This window comes from Melozone crissalis, unplaced genomic scaffold (assembly GCF_028551555.1).
Source record: "Melozone crissalis strain CALT ecotype California unplaced genomic scaffold, PUWL_Pcris_2 ptg000107l_1, whole genome shotgun sequence".
NCBI classification, from domain to species: domain Eukaryota; kingdom Metazoa; phylum Chordata; class Aves; order Passeriformes; family Passerellidae; genus Melozone; species Melozone crissalis.
In genome coordinates, this window is record NW_026535884.1 from 4,112,503 (window position 1) to 4,131,610 (window position 19,108).

Genomic DNA, 19,108 nt, shown 5'->3' on the forward strand with positions numbered 1-19,108 from the left:
CTGTTGTGAAACTTCTGGGGGTTTGAAGTTACTCTTCCTTAATTTCATGGGACAGGATGCAAACAGCTCCTGACTCCTGAGCTGTAAATAAGTCCAGGCACACACACATAAGTAGGAATAAAGTACACAGAGGTGTGTGCCATGGGCTAGAAAACCAGCCTGGAACTTGATAAACAAGTAATAATTGCACTTTGCAATTGCAAATTATCCAAACCCTCCTTTTCCTTAAATCCTCACTACCTCTGTGAAAGGATCTCTTTGTCTGTGCCAGCTCCTGAGATACCTCATCGCCTTGTTTTGAACCTGCTGCAGTTTCTGTTGGTTCCCAAAGGCCAAAGGCTCGGTTTGCCTGTCTCAGAGCTGACCTGCTTGCTGTTTGTTTAGGGCCACAAGAAGCAGTGAGGTCCCTTCTCCTGCTCCTGGAGTTTGTGGAGGGCTCAGCAGAGCCAGCCAGGGCAGAGATCACCGTGGGGGCCATTCAAAGTCCTCAGATGGCAGCCAGGAAGGTGAGGGAAATAAAACCTGCAGGTTTGTGCCAGGAGCTGGGTGGGATCCTGACAGTGTGCAAAGGGCTGCTCCTTCCTTCTCTCCAAAATTCAGAAACTCAAAAATTAAAAAAAGCAGCTTTCAGAGTTTCTAATGAATTTGACGTTATAAAAGCACAGTGTTTGAAAAGCTTATTTTTCAGGGGCTAATATAAGGAATTAGCATTATCATACTAAGTCAGCAACAAATTGAATTTGTGTATCATGGCAGAGCGTGGAGTTCAGCCTGGACAGCGGCCCCGAGGTGCGGCGGGCGGGCTTCGAGCTGGCCGGAGCCAAGGGAGCCCTGGAGCGCGGGCAGCTCAAGCGCATCGGCGTCTCGTGGGTGCCACCTGCCGACCTGCAGGTGAGCCTGCGACACCGCTGTGGCACACGGGGCTCCGGGAGGGCGTCACACAAAGATCCTGGAGGGTGTCACACAGGGCTCCTGGTGGGGTGTGACACAAAGCTCCTGGAGAGGTGACACAGGGCTCCTGGTGGGGTGTGACACAAGGCTCCTGGTGGGGCATCACACAAAGCTCCTGGAGAGGTGACACTGGGCTCCTTCTGGGTGTCACACTGGGCTCCTTCTGGGTGTCACACAAAGCTCCTGTTGGGTGTCACACCAGGCTCCTGGTGGGTGTCACACCTGGCTCCTATTGGGGTGTGACCCAAAGCTCCTGGTGGGTGTCACACAAAGCTCCTGGTGTGCCCCATTTCCCTTCTACTGCCCTGTATCTGCTACTTCTGCCTTGTAAAGTTGGATGTGATGTCCCAACAGCTCCATGGGGCTGTGATTGCCCTGATTCACCTCCTTGGGCATTCATGGGGCATGGGGGCATTGAGTCCCCGTGTGTGGGATGGCACAATGAGTAGCTGGTTCCAAAATTAAAAGATTTCTGCCATCACAGCAGGAAGAGGCAGCAGAGTTCCTGGCAGGATGAATCCAGCCTGCATGGTGCCCCTTGGTAACCCTGCTCTTGCTCAACCCTGAGCGCTCACTGGGGGCTGACAGGATTTCCTCCCAGCCCTCCCTGGGAGCTCTGGGCTTGCTGCTGAGCCCAGCTGCCATGGCAGTGACGTGGGGACAGTCTCTGTGGGGACACAGTGCTGAGTCACTGTCACACCTCACTGGCTGCAGCATGAGCATCACTTGGGGACAGAGAGGAGCCAGCACAGTGGCTGTAGCTGTCACCTGTAGCTGTAACTGGTACCTGAACACTGAGATGTGAAACACAGAGCTTAGAAGGTGATCTGCTCGTGTCTCCTGTGTCCACAAGACCAGGCTGGTTTCTGTGTGGTTCTCTCTGCAGACCAGTGACCCCCCTCTGGTGTCAGCCCTGCTGACTGTGAAAGGGGACATCACAGAATGCTACCGAGTCCTGCTCATGGCAAGAGTGGTGCCTGCAGCTGCTCCCACTGCCTGAGGGATCAGGCAAATGGAAGAAGATGGAGGTTCCATTCCTGGGAGATCTCTGGTGGGACATGGGAGGATTTTGAGGTTGTTGCGAATTAGTGAGGGCAGCAGGGACATGGGAAGGAAGGGCCATGTAACATTGCTGCTGTTTCACCCAAAGTTCTCTCTAAACTCTGGTGTCAGTAGCTTAATTTTCCAGCTGACTCTGTGACAATAATCTTGTGTTAGAGGAAAGAATTCCTGAGGGCCCCCAGCAGCTGTTAATCCCAAGTCTCCCAAAGTCATCCCACCAGGAGGAATATCTGCTTTACATCCACATCAGTGAGTTTCTATCTTTATCTGATTTCAGATCAGTTTTTTGTAGGATTTGGAAAAGCCTTGACTTTTTCTAAGACCAGAATAAAGTTTCTTATTCAAGCCTCCTCCAAATCATCTGGGAAGTCACTTTTACAATGTTCAATCAAACGTGCCTGGTAACAGGAGGTCAAGGGGGAATATTCCTGTGCTGCTCCCTAGATATGGGCAGACACTTGCCAGAGATCCTGGCTGTCCAGGAACTTTGTATTTCTGTTTGCCTTCTGCTGAATTCTGCGTGAGAGCAGAATCCTGCTGTTCTGGGGAAGCCAGAGTGCCCTGCAGGTGCAACTTCTGTCAGGAAGCAGAGCTGGAGAATGGAGGGAGCAGGAAGGCAGCAGCCATCAGACACAGGATAATCCTGTGCATCTCTTATCATGCTCTTTCCTGAGTCACAGGCAGTCTGTGGCAAAGTTCCCTCCCAGCACTCCGAGGGCGTGCTGCCCTTTGGCCCTGGCTGTCAGATCCCTGACTCAGATGATGCAATCAGAAAACAGAAACGTTATTTGTAAATATCCCTGTGGTAACGAGGAACCAGCAGGGGAGCAATTGTCACAAGGAACATTTAAACCAGGCTCCCCCTCTGACAGAGGAGGTTTGTGGGGGTGAAGAGGGGGTTCCTTGTTTTTCCAGCCAGTGTTTGATCCATTGAGATGTGTTCTATTTAATAATGGCTCGAGTGCCAGTGGAGTCACTTAACTCTTCAGCTAAAGACTGCAGATGCTGAAGCAGCCCCAGTGTCCTGGGCTGGCAGCACTGGGGGTGGCAGTGCCAGCCAGGGACAGCTCTGCCTTCCTTGGAGGCCCTGGGTGCTGCTGCTGGCACAGCTGGGCCTGGAGCTGGCACAAAGGGCTCTGTGTGCTGGCTGCCCTGCAGCCCCAAAAGGGTGAGTAAATCCCACCACAGGCACTCACAGCTCTGCTCACAGCTCTGCTCACAGCTCTGCTCACAGCACAGCCACAGTGAGAAGGAAGGGCACAGCCTGTGGGACTGGAGGAGCTACTTCAGGCATTTGTGGGCATCCATTGTGTGAGGATCCTTCAGATTTCACTCCTGGAAACCAAAAAGTGATGGCTGACAACAAATCAGACTCCAGACTCTGGTTATGATAACCATACAGAGTGCTGAAAATAAGTGTAACATTTACCAGGAAGCAACACCCCTGTCTTAGCAATCTTCCACTTCACAGAGCTCAGGTACTGAGAAAAAGCATCCAGAGGATAAAAAGAAGTAAAAAATGTAAGAAAGCTGTGAAGACAGTGACACTGGTGCCCTCACAGGGTTGGGCTGGGTAAGGAGCAGCTGCCACCAACCAGCTGAAGGTGCCACTGGTACCCAGGGGTGTCACCCACTGTACCTGCCTGGGACTGGAGAACTTGGATCAATATTTTCACAGGCCTGAAGTGAACAGAAGGTTCTGGGTTTCTCTGGTCGAAGTCTCCTCGTTTAAAATTCAGGATGTGTTTGATGTCTCGGGGGAGGTTGGACCAGGATAACAGGAACAGGTGGTTATTTCTGGAGGACTGAAAATAAAGTAAACTCTCCCTGTAAACTCCGGCTGACGTTCTGTAAAGCACTTATGGAAATCTGAACAGGTTTCAGTCCCTTTCATAAGAGAAAACCTTTTATTTTAACTTGTCCTCAAAAATGATCATTCTTGGGGGCACAATGGCTGCTCAGGATTGGGGTTCCCTCTCTTGGATTTGTTCTTTGGGGACACAGAGGGTGAAGTGGCAGCACTCAGCAATGAGACACAGGCTGATGTGGAAGGGAAAACAAATTGTCTGATGTGGAAAAGCAGAGCCATGGGAATGTGAGCAGACTGTGCTGCCTCACCTGGGACACTACTGCAGTTCCAAAAGCAAAAGCAGTTACTGTGTCTGCAAAGTGTAACCCTGGGTGTGCAAATGTGTCTGTAAAATGTAACCCTGGATGTGCAAAATGTGTCTGCAAAGTGTAACCCTGGGTGTGCAAATGTGTCTGCAAAGTGTAACCCTGGATGTGCAAAATGTGTCTGCAAAGTGTAACCCTGGATGTGCAAAATGTGTCTGCAAAGTGTAACCCTGGGTGTGCAAAATGTGTCTGCAAAGTGTAACCCTGGGTGTTTCGCTGCCATTCCATTGAGCTACCACAGTTAGAATCCTCATGATGCAAACCTGCACTGCAAACCCACCTTCAGTTTACTGAAAATGCAGGAATTCTGTGAGGATGCTCCTGCCCACACAATTCTCATGTGCAATGTGTGCTTTGTGCAACAGCTTCTTGATATTTTTCCGGTGAACAGAAAATTGACTGGGACAGCTGAAGATGGAAACAATTCTCTGGTAACTCAGGCACATGGAGCTGATCCAGGAGTAGTGAGTGGCTCTGTAGGGAATTCCCTGAGCACACAGAGAGTGCTGGTTGTTCTCCTGGCGTGGATCAGTGCCAGTCCCAGTGCCCAGGAGAAGCTCAGCACAGCTCCTGCAAGTTCATCTCCTGGAAAGGCACCAGCCCTGTTCAGTTCTGTGCTTCCAGAGTGGGTTCTCCACACTGGCCATTAAAACTGCCAGGGGACTCTAAACATGGAACCTGGGGCTTCTGTTTCCATGTCACAGGACTCCAGTAGGAATGGAGCTGTTGTTGTGAGGACAATATGGAAAATGTAAGCTCAGAAGTATTTCTTCATTTCCTGGAAGTTGAAGTTTTCTGCTCCTCTAACTGCACTTGTGACCATTCTGTATCAAAGTGAGTTTTGCAACTGTGACCACTCCTGGGTCCCCGGATACAAACTCGTGCTTCCAGATTTGGATCTAAAAGCCAACATGAACTTCATGGCACTGATGCAGTTCTGGTTTAATGAGCAATTCACACCCCCATGTATGATCTTATTAATGCTTAAGGGCAAACCCAGCTCATTGTAAAGCAGAGAGTGAGAAAGCAAGCACTGGTGTCACACACATTTATTAATTCATGTTCTGCTTCTCCAGAAGTGACTTCAGCTATTTCTTCACAAGTATGAGCACAGGTTTTCCTAAATGAGCAATGGCCCCATGACCCTGAGCAGTGCTGGAGGAAAACACTGCAGTCACTTTGTCACATGCCATGGCTGAGCCTGGAAACACTGGGCATCAGTTCTAGGGAACCAAAGTAGGGAACATCACCTGGTGCTCCCCAGGCATTGTGTCCATTGGGGTCCCCAGGGAGTGGCTGCCCCGGGACTGTGCTGGGCGGGCCCTGATGGGACACCAGGGGCCACCAAAGCCACTCCACCAAAGCCACTCCATCCCTGCCCTCCTCAGATGGACAGGGAGAACAACACAACAAAGGCTCATGGGTGGAGATAAGGAACTTCTACATTTGAAACGTTCGACACAGTGAAATAGCCTGGACCACCCCAATCCTAAAGAGCTATCAATACCTTTTCAGTCGCGTTCCATCTGCTTTAACAAGGCTGGGTTTAGAAGGGGAAATTATCTGCTCTTCTAAACATTTATTTCTGACTCACGTATTTCATACCAGGTTTCTCATTCCTTTATTTCTCCTTTAAGTCCCTCTGGCGCAGCAGAGGCTCAGGGTGTGTCCAGGGGCTGCACATCGATGGGTTCTGGTTTGGTGAGAGCATCGAGTGCAGTCCTGAAGCGCTCCGGGGAAATCTCTGCAAGCGGAGCTCTGTCCTCTGTACCCCCTCCTGGTCTGGGCAGGCAGGGGCAGGGACAGGGGCAGGGGATGGAGCAGGGGCAGGGAGAGGAGCAGGGACAGGGGATGGGGCAGGGGATGGGACTGGGGCAGGGACAGGAGCAGGAACAGGTGCAGGGGATGGGGCAGGGAAGAGGCAGGGACAGGGATGGGGACAGAGACAGGGACAAGGGCTGGGACTGGGGCAGGGGATGGGGCAGGGGACAGGCACAGAATCAGGGATATCCTGGGGGTGTCCGGGCCGCTCTGCCCCGCCCGGCCCCGGCCCCTCCCGCGGGCGGGCGGATCAGTCGGGGCCCGGGGGGCGGCGCTGCCCGGTCCCGCCGTGCCCTGCCCGGGCTCTGCCCCCCCGGACGGTCCCGGTTATTTATTGCGCTGCCCAGCCCGGGCCGGCCCCAGGGCTCGGTGTCCCCTTTCAGCGCCGGCCGCGTGTCCTTGAAGCAGCAGCGGTGGCTCCCGGGGCTCTCGGACGCTCGCCCCGGCCGGAGCCTCGGGGCACGGGCAGCAGGGACGGGGAACTTCTCCTGTGGGCACCTGCTGATCCAACCCGGGCTGCCCTTCCCCGGGCACGGCTCTGCTCTGGGAGCACCTGTGACAGCTCTGCCCGGTGAGTAACCACTGCCTGCTCCCAAACCTTCCCACCGGGACCAAGTGACATTCCCACAGCAGAACGGTGACTTGCTCGTGGCCATCCCTTACAGCTTCTTTTCTGATCTCTAAGACTGCCAGCGACTTTTAAATTCACTTGGCTGCCCCTGCTCTGTGGACTGAGGTTCTCCCCCAAGACGACTCCCAGGTGTCACTCGTGCCCAGTTTGCAGAGGCTGTGCTGTGGTCACAGCCACTGTTCTGGCACAGGAAATCCCACAGGAGGTTCAGCACACACAACCCTGCTGAAATGGCACAGGAGCTGTTCTCCTCCTTTGTGCTGCACCAGAGCTGAAAAAAGCCATTCCTGGCTGCACTGGAGCTATGGAAAAAATAACTTTAAAGTACCTGGGGGACACAGGCAGTTGTCCAGACCAGCATTTTCAGACAGGCCTCTGGTATGAGGCACCCCATCTCAATTACCTTTAAATAACACTGATTTGGCTTTTTGGGAATCCTGCACGAGCCATTCTCTCTCCCAAGCAAGAGTAAAGCACCACTCAATAAAAACATTTCTTGATTCAGAAGCAACTTTTACAGTGGGATTGTTGGCATGTTCTCATCTGGAGTAAAGGTACAACCATGAAGAACAATCTAAGGTGGTTTTGCTCCATACTCTCACCGAGTGCTTTCCCTTTTCCACCCCAGGGAAGTGCATTCCCTGCCATACATGCACTGTTTAATCAGAATCATCTGCCTTCCTTCACAGATGCCCTCAGAACATGTCTGATTGGACCAGTCTGTGGTATGTCTGGTAAGTTGGCTTTTAATCTTCCCAACCCAGAACCCTTTGGAGGTTTTTATGAGCAGCCCTTGGAGCAGGGCAGTGGAGAGGCTTCTCTCAGGCAGATCAGGGAAGGGTTTCTCTGTTTTCAGAGGAATGGACTGGACGAGGCCAGGGGAGATTGGGTGTCAGGTGGGGACCAGCATTCACCGAGGGCTGTGTCATCTTTCCCTTCTGAGTGCTCTGGAGTTGAACTCCAGGGCTTGTTTGTTCTTCCTAAATAGCCAGAGCCCTGCTGGCCATTGGCTGCTCTCACAGGGCAGCTCCAGCAGGGATTTGCTGGGCCCTGGCCCTGCCCCATGCAGGACTCACTCCCTTCTATGGGACAGGGACAGGGACTGTCCCCTCTGCTGGGCACAGAGCTGAGCACAACCTGCAGGGAGGGGCAAACTGGGACCAGAGAGGGGATTCCCAACAGGATTCATCTCACACCTGGTACAGGTGCCCTGACATTGTTTGCATGGTTGGCACTCTGTCCATACATTGGCTCTGAGCACACAGAGGGAGTTGATTCCTTCACCTCCTTCATTCTGGAGCAGTTTTGGTTGATACACAGAGCTGTTTAAAAATACACAGTTACCAAAAATAGATTGAGAAGGCTTCTGAAAGCCTCCAGGAAAAGAGGGAGTTGGATTGAGAAACTGAGAGGTGGGCAGGTGGAGTTTTAGTGGAGAACCTGAAACACAGGTATATCAGTCTAGGTACATTGTAAATTGTTAAATTATAAACTTCCTTAAGCAATAGCTACAGATAGAATTGTGTTTTCAAGGCATAAATATAATTTAATATAATATCATTTCCATGCTCATTTATAAAGAGAGGCCCTAGACTCGTGAAAGTTTGTGCTTGTACTTCCCTCCAAGTACAAACCCTCTCTTGGTGTGGAAAGCAGAGCCATTCTCCCTGCACAGAAGTAGAAAATAACCCAAAATAGTGAAATGTTTCAGCACCTGTGAGCCAGAACATGTTGTACTAATGGGCAGTAATTCTTCAGCTCATGACTGAGAGTTTGTGATCCAACTTTCTAACCCAGGATCCAGCCCCCATTCAGAACTAAAGGAGGCTTGGCCTGTCCTCTGACCATTTTGAAATGATATTGTGGTTGAGAAGCAGTAAAACATAAGCAGTGCACTGCAGGTGTTCCCCCTCCCTCTTTCAGGCTGATCTTGCTGCTGGTGTTCCTGCTCCTGCTCTGCGGGGTCTCAGCGAGCTGTGTCAGGTTCTGCTGCAGGAAGAAAAGGATCCCAGTGGAGCCCTTCCCTCGGCACCCCTGCGACCTGGCCGTGATTGGCATTGACAGTGACAGCACTGCCCACAGCACAGTGACCTGTGAGTATCCCAGGAGTAACCTGCTCCTCACCCTGCGCTCCTCACCCTGTGCTCCTCACCCTGCGCTCCTCACCCTGCGCTCCTCACCCTGTGCTCCTCAGCCTGCGCTCCTCACCCTGTGCTCCTCAGCCTGCGCTCCTCACCCTGCGCTCCTCACCCTGCGCTCCTCACCCTGCGCTCCTCACCCTGAGCTCCTCAGCCTGTGCTCCTCACCCTGAGCTCCTCACCCTGAGCTCCTCAGCCTGCGCTCCTCACCCTGCGCTCCTCACCCTGTGCTCCTCACCCTGCGCTCCTCACCCTGCGCTCCTCACCCTGAGCTCCTCACCCTGTGCTCCTCAGCCTGCGCTCCTCACCCTGCGCTCCTCACCCTGTGCTCCTCACCCTGCGCTCCTCAGCCTGTGCCTGGGGCTCTGTCCAGCCCTGCAGGAACAGCAATTCCCAGTGAGCTCCCAGAACAATTCCAGCCCCACAGGGTGGGCACAAGAGGTGAAGGGAGGGATCAGGGTGACAGTGTGACACTGAAAAACAGGAGTGACCCTGTATGGACAGCTTTAGTATACAGTGCATTCATTCTGAAAATACAAAAGTCTGTAATTTCCAGGAAAAATAGCCCTTCATATATCAGTGTCCCATGCAGGTGTTTAATTTTTATTTTAATTTTTTTTTTCTTCCCAGCATACAGCTCATGGCAGTACCCCCCAAGTGTCCAGATTCCCTTGGTATTTGTGGATATGGATAAGAACACTGTGTCCCCTCCAGCTTACAGCCTCTATGCCATGGACCTGCCACCTTCCTATGATGAAGCTGTTCAAATGGGAAAGCAAGTGGCACGGACAAACCAGAAACTTGATGACATCCCTGAACAGGTGACACCACGTGGGCTGAACCCCAGCCAGTCCCCACCTGACACAATCAGCAGAGATCCAGCAACACAGGCAAATTTAGAAGATTCAGAAGATGCCATGAAAGAACAGCCACAGGTCTGACTCAGTTCAGATGGGGAGAAAAGCAAGGGAAGGACTGTAAGAGTTAAAGAAGACATGAAGATTTTGGGTTTCTAAGTAGGTTATGATGGAAAGATATTTCTTCTCATGCCCTTGTAATGATCTGTCAGAAGAAATGTTTTCTGTGACTGCTCTAATCCCCTGGTAAAGCTTCTTCAAGGATATGAAATGAGGTAAAGGGACAGCAGTTTAAAAATGCCTGTAAAAGTGGGACATGAATGCTTGTTCATCCTCTGATAAAAAATTGTTCCTTGTGTCCAGCAATAAAAAAGGTTAGGAGAGTTTTGCCACCTTGGGAATACACTCAGAGCAGCACAAACAGGAAGCTGTTGTACTAGAACTGAAGTTTCTCAAGCTGGAGTTGAAGGGGAATCCCAGCAAGTGACACTGAGCAGCCTCTGTGGTTTCTCTTCCTTTGGGAACACCAAGTGCCCAGGAAGCTGCTGAGGACAAAGAGCTGCTCATGTTCCTCCAGGAGCAGGAAGATGCCAGGACAGGAGAGCATGGAGGGAAATGCTTTGTGTTGTTCCACACCTGCACCAAGGGAAGGAGGCAGATGAGACACAGACACTTCTGTGCTGCTGGTGGTCATGAGACCCCAAGGGATTGGTTTTGAGTTTCTATAAATCTTTCCATTTCTATTCTCAAGATGTGTTGCCTTGTGGGTGGTTCCCTTTGCTATTTAATTTTTCCAGATAAAGTACACATGAATTCCAAAGAGACACCTGCACACATGGTTCGGTATTATTGATGTGTTTCAAATATTCAACAAATATCCAAAGGTACCTTTATATTTTGTGATCTGCTCAGGTGTCAGGGTCTCAGGCAGCACAAAGTGAAATCCCAGGTTCCTGGGCAGCTTTTACCAGTTCAGCACATGGACAAGCTCAGGAATGAGCAGGGTGACACAAAACATGCCTGTGCTGAGCCATCCAGAGATACAAATACCACAGAACAGGCTGGGCAAAAGCTCAAAGAAAATACTCTTAGGGATGGTTCTTTGTGAAGTACTGATAGAGGGATAACTGCTGAGCATCATTTTAGAGCTGGGAGCTTGGAGCTGATTACAGCAGTGGCAGCCCAGACAAAAACGTGGGCTCCAGAGGCTGGGTTTTAATGCCAGCTCTTTCCCTTGCTCTTCCATATTCCAAATGGTCCAAATTTTGTCCACTCCTGAGCAGTGATTTTCTTTGAATCCACTTCAGCAAGGTGCTAATCTGGCTGCTTTAGGAACATGAGCAATTGCCAGGGTGGCTCATTGCTGTGGGTAAGAGCAGCAAGCACAGCCTGAGCACTCGCTGCTATTAGTGAATGTAGCATAAATTTAGGTGTCTGTCATTAACAGGCAGGAGAAGTGGTGGGCACAAAAGCCTGCACAGCTTTTAGAACACTGTTATTCTCTGACAACCATTACTGCAAGAACTGCCCGGGAAATGAGCACTAATGATTTAAAGATGAAGATCTCTGGCAGCCACAGGCCCAGGATGCTGCTGCAGAGTCATGTGTGAGCTGTCCATGAGTCTGGCTCCCCAGGGAAGGGTCAATTCTATTTTTAACTTGCGTGTAACTTACTATGAGGGCTGACTGGTGCAACAAATCTGCTTCTCTTGTGTCTCCTCTCTGTCATCCTTCATTACATTCCTGCTGTTTTATTCTTTCCTCTGCTTTCCTTATCTGTGTCAAGATGGAGGCTGGGCATAACCAGGGGAACTGTTTGGATGTGTCTGCCTGGAAGGGCAATGTATGCCCAGCTCTGGATGTCTCCAAGTCATAAACGCAGCAGATGTATTTTTATTTATTGAACTTTTCCACAGCACTCAGAACGAAGCCTCTGCCCTTCCGAAGAAGGAATTAGTGCTGGAGGGAAACGGCTGAGCGCTCACTCACAAACAGAGACGGGAATTCAAAGCCAGGCGAGTGAGAGAACCGTGACTGACACAAGAGGGCAGTCCCTGCCTGCTCCTGTGCCTGCAGGGAAGGCACCGGGCTGGGGAATCGCCAGGGCTCCAAATCCCGGCCCTGGTGCTCGCTGTGCCTGCAGGGGAATCGCCAGGCTCCGATTCCCTGCCCTGGTGCCCCTGGTGCTCGCTGTGCCCGCAGGGAAGGGAGCGGGGCCGGATGGAGCAGAGCACGGGAATCTCCAGGCTCCGATTCCCTGCCCTGCCCCGGTGCCCTGGCAGCGCTGGCACGGGACCTGCCCGGCTGCCAGCTCTGTTCTCTTGGTCACAGGAGATGCAAAACCCCAGGAAAATCCCAAATGCCTGTGAGTTCCTAGGAATAAGGGCATAATCTGGTGGGAAAATGCTCTTGCCTTGCAACATAATTCAGAAATTGTTTACAGCAGCTGCTGCCCCATCAGCCCTCAGGAACACGGATTTCCCTCTGCACACAAAAGCAGCTCAGTTTGCTGTGTCACCTTCATAGTTAAGACATTATTAAGGTCTTTCTTGAGATTGGCCTTCTCCAGGGTGGTGCCATGCTGGAATCCTTGCAATGGAGGGTTGAGCAGATCCCTCATCTCTGTTCATCACCTGTGATGATCCCTCATCACAGCTTCTGTTTCATGGAACAGGTAGAACTTCACATTTTTGAAACCTACAATTCTTTATCGCTTTGTTTGGAATTTGTCAGTGGATTCAGAAGTTGTTAGCTGGGTGTGCAGAGTGGAAGGAGGGGAAGGAGGACATGGATTTAGAATTTGTGATTCCAAAGCTTCACTTCCAGAAGAAAGCAGTTCTAAAAAGAACACCAGGAGGAGGTTGGTCCCACAGCAGGGTAAAGGCTTGGCCTGATGCATGATCCCAGAATTCTGATTTCTCACCATCACTGGATCTATTCAAGCCTGATTATATCCACACAAGCTTTGTGACATCTCTAAGGGAAAAGCCCCTCTCTGTAATTACCCAAAGTGCATTTTTAATTGTGATTTCTATTTGGTCCTCAGTTTGGCACTGTTCAGCATGCAATTTTTCCTCTCCCATTTGTTCAGAATGATCATTTTGTCAGTTATTTTCTGCTGTTCTTTGCTGGCTGTGTGAAAGAGCCTGTGCTGGGGAGATGGACTCTGAGGCTGAGCCTCCATCACTGTCTCTGCTCTCACACATGCACTCAGCACGAGCACTTGTGCTCAGAGAGAAAATGCAGCCATGGAAGTAAATTTTCTCAATAATTCATGGCCTTTATAGCCCAGAGCAAATTATACCTTGGCTCTGTCATGAAACTCAGGCTGCAAATCCCTTTATGGCCAAGCTCGTTAACAATATCAGTAAAGTGGTACCTCTGGATGCCTTTGATAATTGATGCATTATAATCTTTGGAGAGTGTTTAGTGGTAAACCTGCAGCACCCAGCCTGAGCCATCAGTGGGCTCTGGATAGAGGAAGAACATTTCTTTGTTTGCCTTGTAGCTGCCTTTGTCTGCCTCAAACAGCCCAGGTTTGGTTGCTTTGTTTTCTAACTCATTTTGTCTCTATCAGCTGCAGTTTTTTGAGGGAAAAGGATCACTGCTGCTGCCAGCATGGATGAGTGGGACACTGCAAAACCTGCTCATTTATGGAACTAAATATCTCTGCCACAGCCACTCTTCACACTGTTGGCTGTCTCCTGGTTCTGATCCTCATCCTCTTTACCTCTCTTTGCTTAGGGAGATACTCCCTAATTTGCTGCAAGTAGCAGAGGTTCCTTCCTTCACCCACAATTAAAATTCAAACTGTGAGAGAAGCCTTGGAATCCTTCTCAGAACAGACGATGAAAACAAAGTATCACAGGGGAATTGTGCTCTAAAAACTGGAGAAGACAATAAATGTTTTATGAAATTCCACATCCTAAGGTCAAACTCAATGCAAAAAAAAAGGTTTAGGTGCAAACCCACATTGCTGGAAAAACATTTTGTTCTGGTCAGACAAAATTTAGAATATAAAATGCCTGAGCTGATCTTTTGTATCTCACTGGAAGGAAAAAGGGGCCTGTAGAATAGAATGCAGACTTTCAAATATATTTCAATTTTTTAAAAAAATAACAAAGCTCACCTTGGACACTCGGTGAAAGGAGAAAATCAATTTCTATTTTAAACCTAGAAGTGAATCTGCAAACCTGAACCTGTATTAAAGTGCTTAATTTTTACTCATTTTTTCCCCCTGCTTTCCCAAGTAACTCAAAAATGAAACAAAGGAGAAGAGCCTGATGATGAAAAAATATTGGTTTTTTTCTTTCCATGCCAGGAGTTTATGGCATAACTACTTCCTCCAACAAATGAGGAAGTGCAGTCCCAAGGTCCAAGCACTGACCTGGGGACCCACTTTGGTGACTTTTCTGCCACAGAAAAGTGGCACCTTTTCCTCCCCCCCCCCGAGCCTGGTCTGTGGAACAGGGACTCAGCTCTGCCTTTTCTTGCACAGGATCTGGAGGATGAATGCACCGAGCGTGGGCTGTGCTGTCACAGTGAAATACAGGTACAGTCAGAGCATGATGAACTTTGTGTGGGACATGAAGTGCAGGAAAAATCCTCCAATCCCACTCCCTCCCCCTCTTAAGGGGCGAATCTGGAGCAGAAACTCGGGCAAAGGGTGAGATTTAGAAAGAGCCCCTGGACTGCAGGTGCCTCATCCCAGCATTCCTAACTGGGGGAGAGGGGAGGTTTGCTCAGCTCACGGGGCTGGAAAGGTTTCTGTCCCCAATCCCTCCCAGAGCTGTGGCAGCCCGGGCCGGGCTGGGAGAAGCTGCTGTGCCCTCACAAAAGTCACCTGCAGGCAATGGAGCTGAGATCAGCCAGCAAAGCAGACGGCCATAAAAATAACCCAAATAACCCAAATAACCGCTCCGTGTGTGTTTGGAGAGTTCACTCCGCCCTTGGCTGCGCGCTGCTCCAGCAGATGGGGGAAGTGAGCCGGAGCGGCCCGGGGAAGGTCGGCTGGGCAGGCGGCAAGGCCAACACACACAGCAATTACATTGAGGGCCATTATTTGGAGGGGAAAACCGCGCTGTGCTTTTATTCCTTACTAATTTCGCATATAGACTTTTCCACAGTACCTGCTGTAAAACACGGAAATTCAAATGGCTTGGGCATCTGGGAAATAAAAAAGAGTATGTTGGGTTATTTTCTACTGTAATAATGAGGAAAAAATCGGTGATAAGGAGTAGGGGTATCTCTGAATCAAGAAACATCCTGGAGTGGGACAGACTCCAGCTCTACCACAGATATCCTGGGCATCTCGACAGGTTTCAATGTGTCTGCCTGTTTTCCATGGGTAAACAATTCTAGGATGAGGTTGGAAGGGACCTTTGGACATCTCCTGGTCCAGCCCCACTGCTCCCTGAGCCCTGCCCACTGTGGCTCTGAATTCTCCAGGGATGCAGAACTCCCTGCTCCTCTGGGGAACCTGCTCTACTGTCTGACCCCCCTCACAGTGAAAATAGAGAATTTTGGACTGTTGGAGTGGAATTTCCTGGATTTGGGATTGTTCCTACTGCTTCTTACCCTGCAAGCTGGTGCCCAGGGAGAAAAGTCTGCCTGTGTTCTTTATCCTTTCCCCCAGGTGTTTGTACACATTTATAGATCCCTCCTGCACCACCTCATCCTGAGGCCAAAGACTCCCAGCTTGCTCATCCTTCCCTCACACGTCAGCTTGGATGCCTTAATCATCCAAATATTTAACTCCATCTTCTCTCCAGCTTGTCCAACTCACCCAGGAGTTTCCCCTGGATCCAGTGTGCTGTTTGAGGGGTTTCTCCTGCCTGTGCAATGAGGAGCTGCAGACAGCAGAGCGTGAAGCACCCTTGGGCGCTGTCCCTGTCCCTGTCCCTGTTCCTGTGTCTCTGCCCTGGCTGGTGGCAGTGCCACCTGGGCACAGGGGTCAGCAGGGCTGGCACTGCCATGGCACCACCTCCCACAGCAGGGAGGGAGGCTGTGACACCACAGCTGTGACACCTCAGTGGCCACCCCAGCGAGGCCCCACGGGAAGGGAGAGCCAAGGTGAAATCACAGCAAGATGAATCTCCCCTCTCTCCCCTCTCTGCTCTGCACCAACTGTTTAACCAGAGGTGAGTGAGCTGCTGGAACAGGGAAATAAATGCAACCTTGCTCCTGCTTTGGAATGGAGGCTGCTACAGAAATGCCCCTCCTTTGGGAGCCCAAGCTTTAGCAGCACAGGAAATTGCCTGGATTTAAAAAAGGAACACAAGGAATAATGCTTCTCCAGGCCAGAGAAGGAAGAGAGATTTCCCTTCCTTTCTCTAGTTTATCACATTGTCACCAACAACAAAGCCATGTTTCATCAGAGCTTGGCCTTGCTCCCCCAGGTTTTAATCACAATGGTTATGGATGAAAAATCTGAAGGGAATTGTAGCTAGAGATGCTGCAAACCCACTGCTCAGTGCTGTGCCAGAATCACTGTCACGAAAATTCAAAGTTTCTCGTTGATTCCTACCTCTTGATTTCCCAACATATCCCACAATTTAGGTACAAAACCTTCACCCCAAAATCTCCAAGATTTAATCAATGTTCATTATACCAGGTAACACAGATTAATGTAATTAGACAGCACAACAAAATCAGGATAATTAGAGCAGCTATGGCATTAGTTTGGTGACTTCTTCATCACTTTATAATTATAGATCATGAAAGTGCAAGTGTGTACACGTGTCTAATGAACTGATGCCTGTCACACACAGCCCTTCTCCTGTCCCCTCCCATTTTTGTCATCAGGCCTGCTCCTTTTGGCTCCTTGGTGCCTCTCCCCTTTGTAACTCTGTGCAGCCATTTACCCACGGACCTGTGGTTAATCCTGACACCCAAACTGGCTCCTCTGAGGCTGAAACAGCATTCAGAGAAATGAAACTGAAATAAAAGGAGTTTTCATCCATCTGGAGATGGGGTGGGGGATGGAAGAGGCAATGCCAGGTCCAAAAATCAGTCAGATTGTTCTTTATGAACCCCAAACCACAGGTGTGGATGTGGAAGGGTCTTTCTTCAAATCTGCATGTCTGAGTTTGAGTGATTCGCATCTAAAGCTGTGGCTGCACATTCTTGAATTCAGGGAAGGCTCCAGTAGAAAATCTCTGGCACAGGAAGTTCAGCTTCCTCTCCAGATTTCCTTCCTCCACCCCCTTATATGCAGAACAGCAGGAACTCGCTCTGGCCTGGCCTGTGCAAACTCTCAGGAGTGCAGGGCTGGAGTTTGTGGCCAACACCTCCAGCCCAAGGGCCCAGGGCAGGCAGCACAGCCCAGAGGCTCTGGGTGACAGCACAACCCCAAAATATCCTCAATGGCTGAGCTGGGTTTGGTACCTGCACGTGAGGCTGCACCCAGTCCCTCAGCAAACATCATCCACAAGGGTGACACTCAGTGACACTGAAACCACCTCCGGTCAAACTCCTGCTGGTGACACTGAGAACCAACCAAAGGCAGAAATTCAGCCATCATGGACCTTTGCTCCAAAGAACATCTGTGGAAAAAGCAGTTTGGATCCAGTCAATGCCTAAATTATCACAAATTATAACAGGCTAATTTCACTTTCTAGATTTTTATCTAGGCTTTGGTGTCCTTCAAAAACAGCCTGCTAGACTTCAGGCCAAGGGTCAGGCAGTTCAACTGCCCAGTTTGAGCCTCAAACTAAACCAGGAAAAATGTGAACAGCATCACACCTGGAAGCTGATGTGAAGTTTGCAGCCTGGGCAGCAGAAGGGGTTAAATCCCATCACTCACCTGCTACTTCATCCCAGCAAATAGAAAAGAGTCCTTGGGTTTCAGTCCCTCAAAGTGAGAGATTAATAAATAATAAATAGGAGTAGCATCAGTTACAAATGCCAAAGGGGGATGATGCCTCTGGATGCATTTCTGCTGACTGCTGCACATCAGGAAACCACAGAGTGCTTTTGGCTTTGACTCCAACATTAATTTTGGCACTGGAAAGAGGTTTTATTAAAAGTACTGAAAATGTCATTCATCTTTATTCCTATTACATTTGTTACAAGGACTTAAACCCCAATATGGAACTATAGGGAGAAGAAAAAATTGAGATTGACTCATCTGATCATAAAAATAAATGGAACTCTAAACATGTTTTAAATAGTAAGAAGTGCATTTGGGTATTATATTTCTAATACTGGAAGGTGGTCCTGAGATGAACTGTTTTTCATGGTTTGTTTTTTCTCTAAGGGGTTCTGTTGGAATCCCTAACAAATGAAATATTTGTAGGTATGCTATCATGGTAGCCTATAATCCATAGGGGAAAAATAAACAAAAGGTGGAAATGTGAAGAATTGAAACCATTCCATTATTTTGAAATATTAAATTCAAAGGAAACAAAACTATTCTTTGAAGTACTCTAAGTAATCTAAGAGATCTGAAATCCTGCTGTAAGTCCATTTACTCAAAATTGTCTTTTTGCCTATTTCAGTTAATGCTGAACAGTACATTGATAATGCTGGGTCTTTTCTAGGATGAGGTAAGAGGGGAATTTAAGTTACTTGCAGTCCTGGACTCCTAACCTGAAATCCAGATTTTCTGCTGCAAATGCAAAATTTACAAAATAAATAAATAAAAATAATTCTGCTGCAAATCCCTACTGGCAGCAGAGTGGCAGAAATCACAGAAGCCCAAAGGCCTTTGTGTGTTCTGGGATTGGCACAACAGCCCCAGAAATGGAAGAGCTGATTTCCAGCTGTGACAGCTCTTGAGTGGAAATGTCTTTAATCAAGCATCACCTCTCAACACACAATAATCACCTACAAGTAGGTTTTGTTCCAGGTCTGACACTGGATTGTTCAGTGAGGGAAAAGTTAAAGGTTTTTAGAGAACACTGGGTTTTTATGGGTTTTCTTCCTTGTTCATGATAATGCTATCATTAGGGAAAGGGGTGGTTTATTTTACTTTGAGTATCTATTTTTTAATGTATTTCTGGACTCTTTGCAACTTCTTAGTCCAGACTTGTTTGTGTTTTAAGGTTTATAAAAATATTTCCCATCAAAATTATTTCTTCAATAAATATTTTGGCTTGACTAAGCAAAACTATACCTGTAGAGGGGCTTATTTTTTTCCACTATAAGTAATTGTCTTTGTATAAAACCTAAATTTCACGTGCTGTTTATTTACTAAAACCTCCATTCATTCAGCCTCTGAAAATCCAACTGTGTTGGCTGTTTGTACTTTGTCAGCTCTCCTGAGCAGTGATAGAGAGATGTCACAATTTATGTATAAATTTTAGTTTTGCTGATTTGAAACATGAATTTTAAGCATGTTCTCTGTAACAGGTTCTCCCAAGGAAGGGAGAATTCACAGAATTGCTGACAAATGGTTTGAGATTTGGGATATTTACTGTGACAGATCCCACAGGTCACAGGAAAATTCTCTTTTTGTACATGTAGAATCCAGC

At 49.0% G+C, this 19,108-nt stretch overlaps 2 protein-coding genes across 2 annotated transcripts in view; both read left to right on the forward strand.

The window, feature by feature from the left end:
* The window catches only part of CFAP74 (cilia and flagella associated protein 74), a 38,178-nt gene extending 32,832 nt beyond the window's left edge, over positions 1-5,346 (forward strand). The window contains exons 36-39 of the mRNA XM_054292097.1: positions 385-506; positions 757-891; positions 1,838-2,025; positions 4,893-5,346. Coding sequence (XP_054148072.1) covers positions 385-506; positions 757-891; positions 1,838-1,951 — 371 coding nt within the window. The 3' untranslated portion in view covers positions 1,952-2,025; positions 4,893-5,346. The remainder of the gene's footprint in view (positions 1-384; positions 507-756; positions 892-1,837; positions 2,026-4,892) is intronic.
* A 1,041-nt stretch (positions 5,347-6,387) lies between these two features.
* Positions 6,388-10,507, forward strand: TMEM52 (transmembrane protein 52). Its single transcript, XM_054292073.1, has 4 exons — positions 6,388-6,580; positions 7,330-7,374; positions 8,564-8,733; positions 9,409-10,507. The coding sequence occupies exons 2-4, from the start codon at positions 7,343-7,345 to the stop codon at positions 9,717-9,719; spliced, it is 513 nt and encodes a 170-aa protein (XP_054148048.1). The 5' UTR covers positions 6,388-6,580; positions 7,330-7,342; the 3' UTR covers positions 9,720-10,507.
* Positions 10,508-19,108: the final 8,601 nt, after the last annotated feature.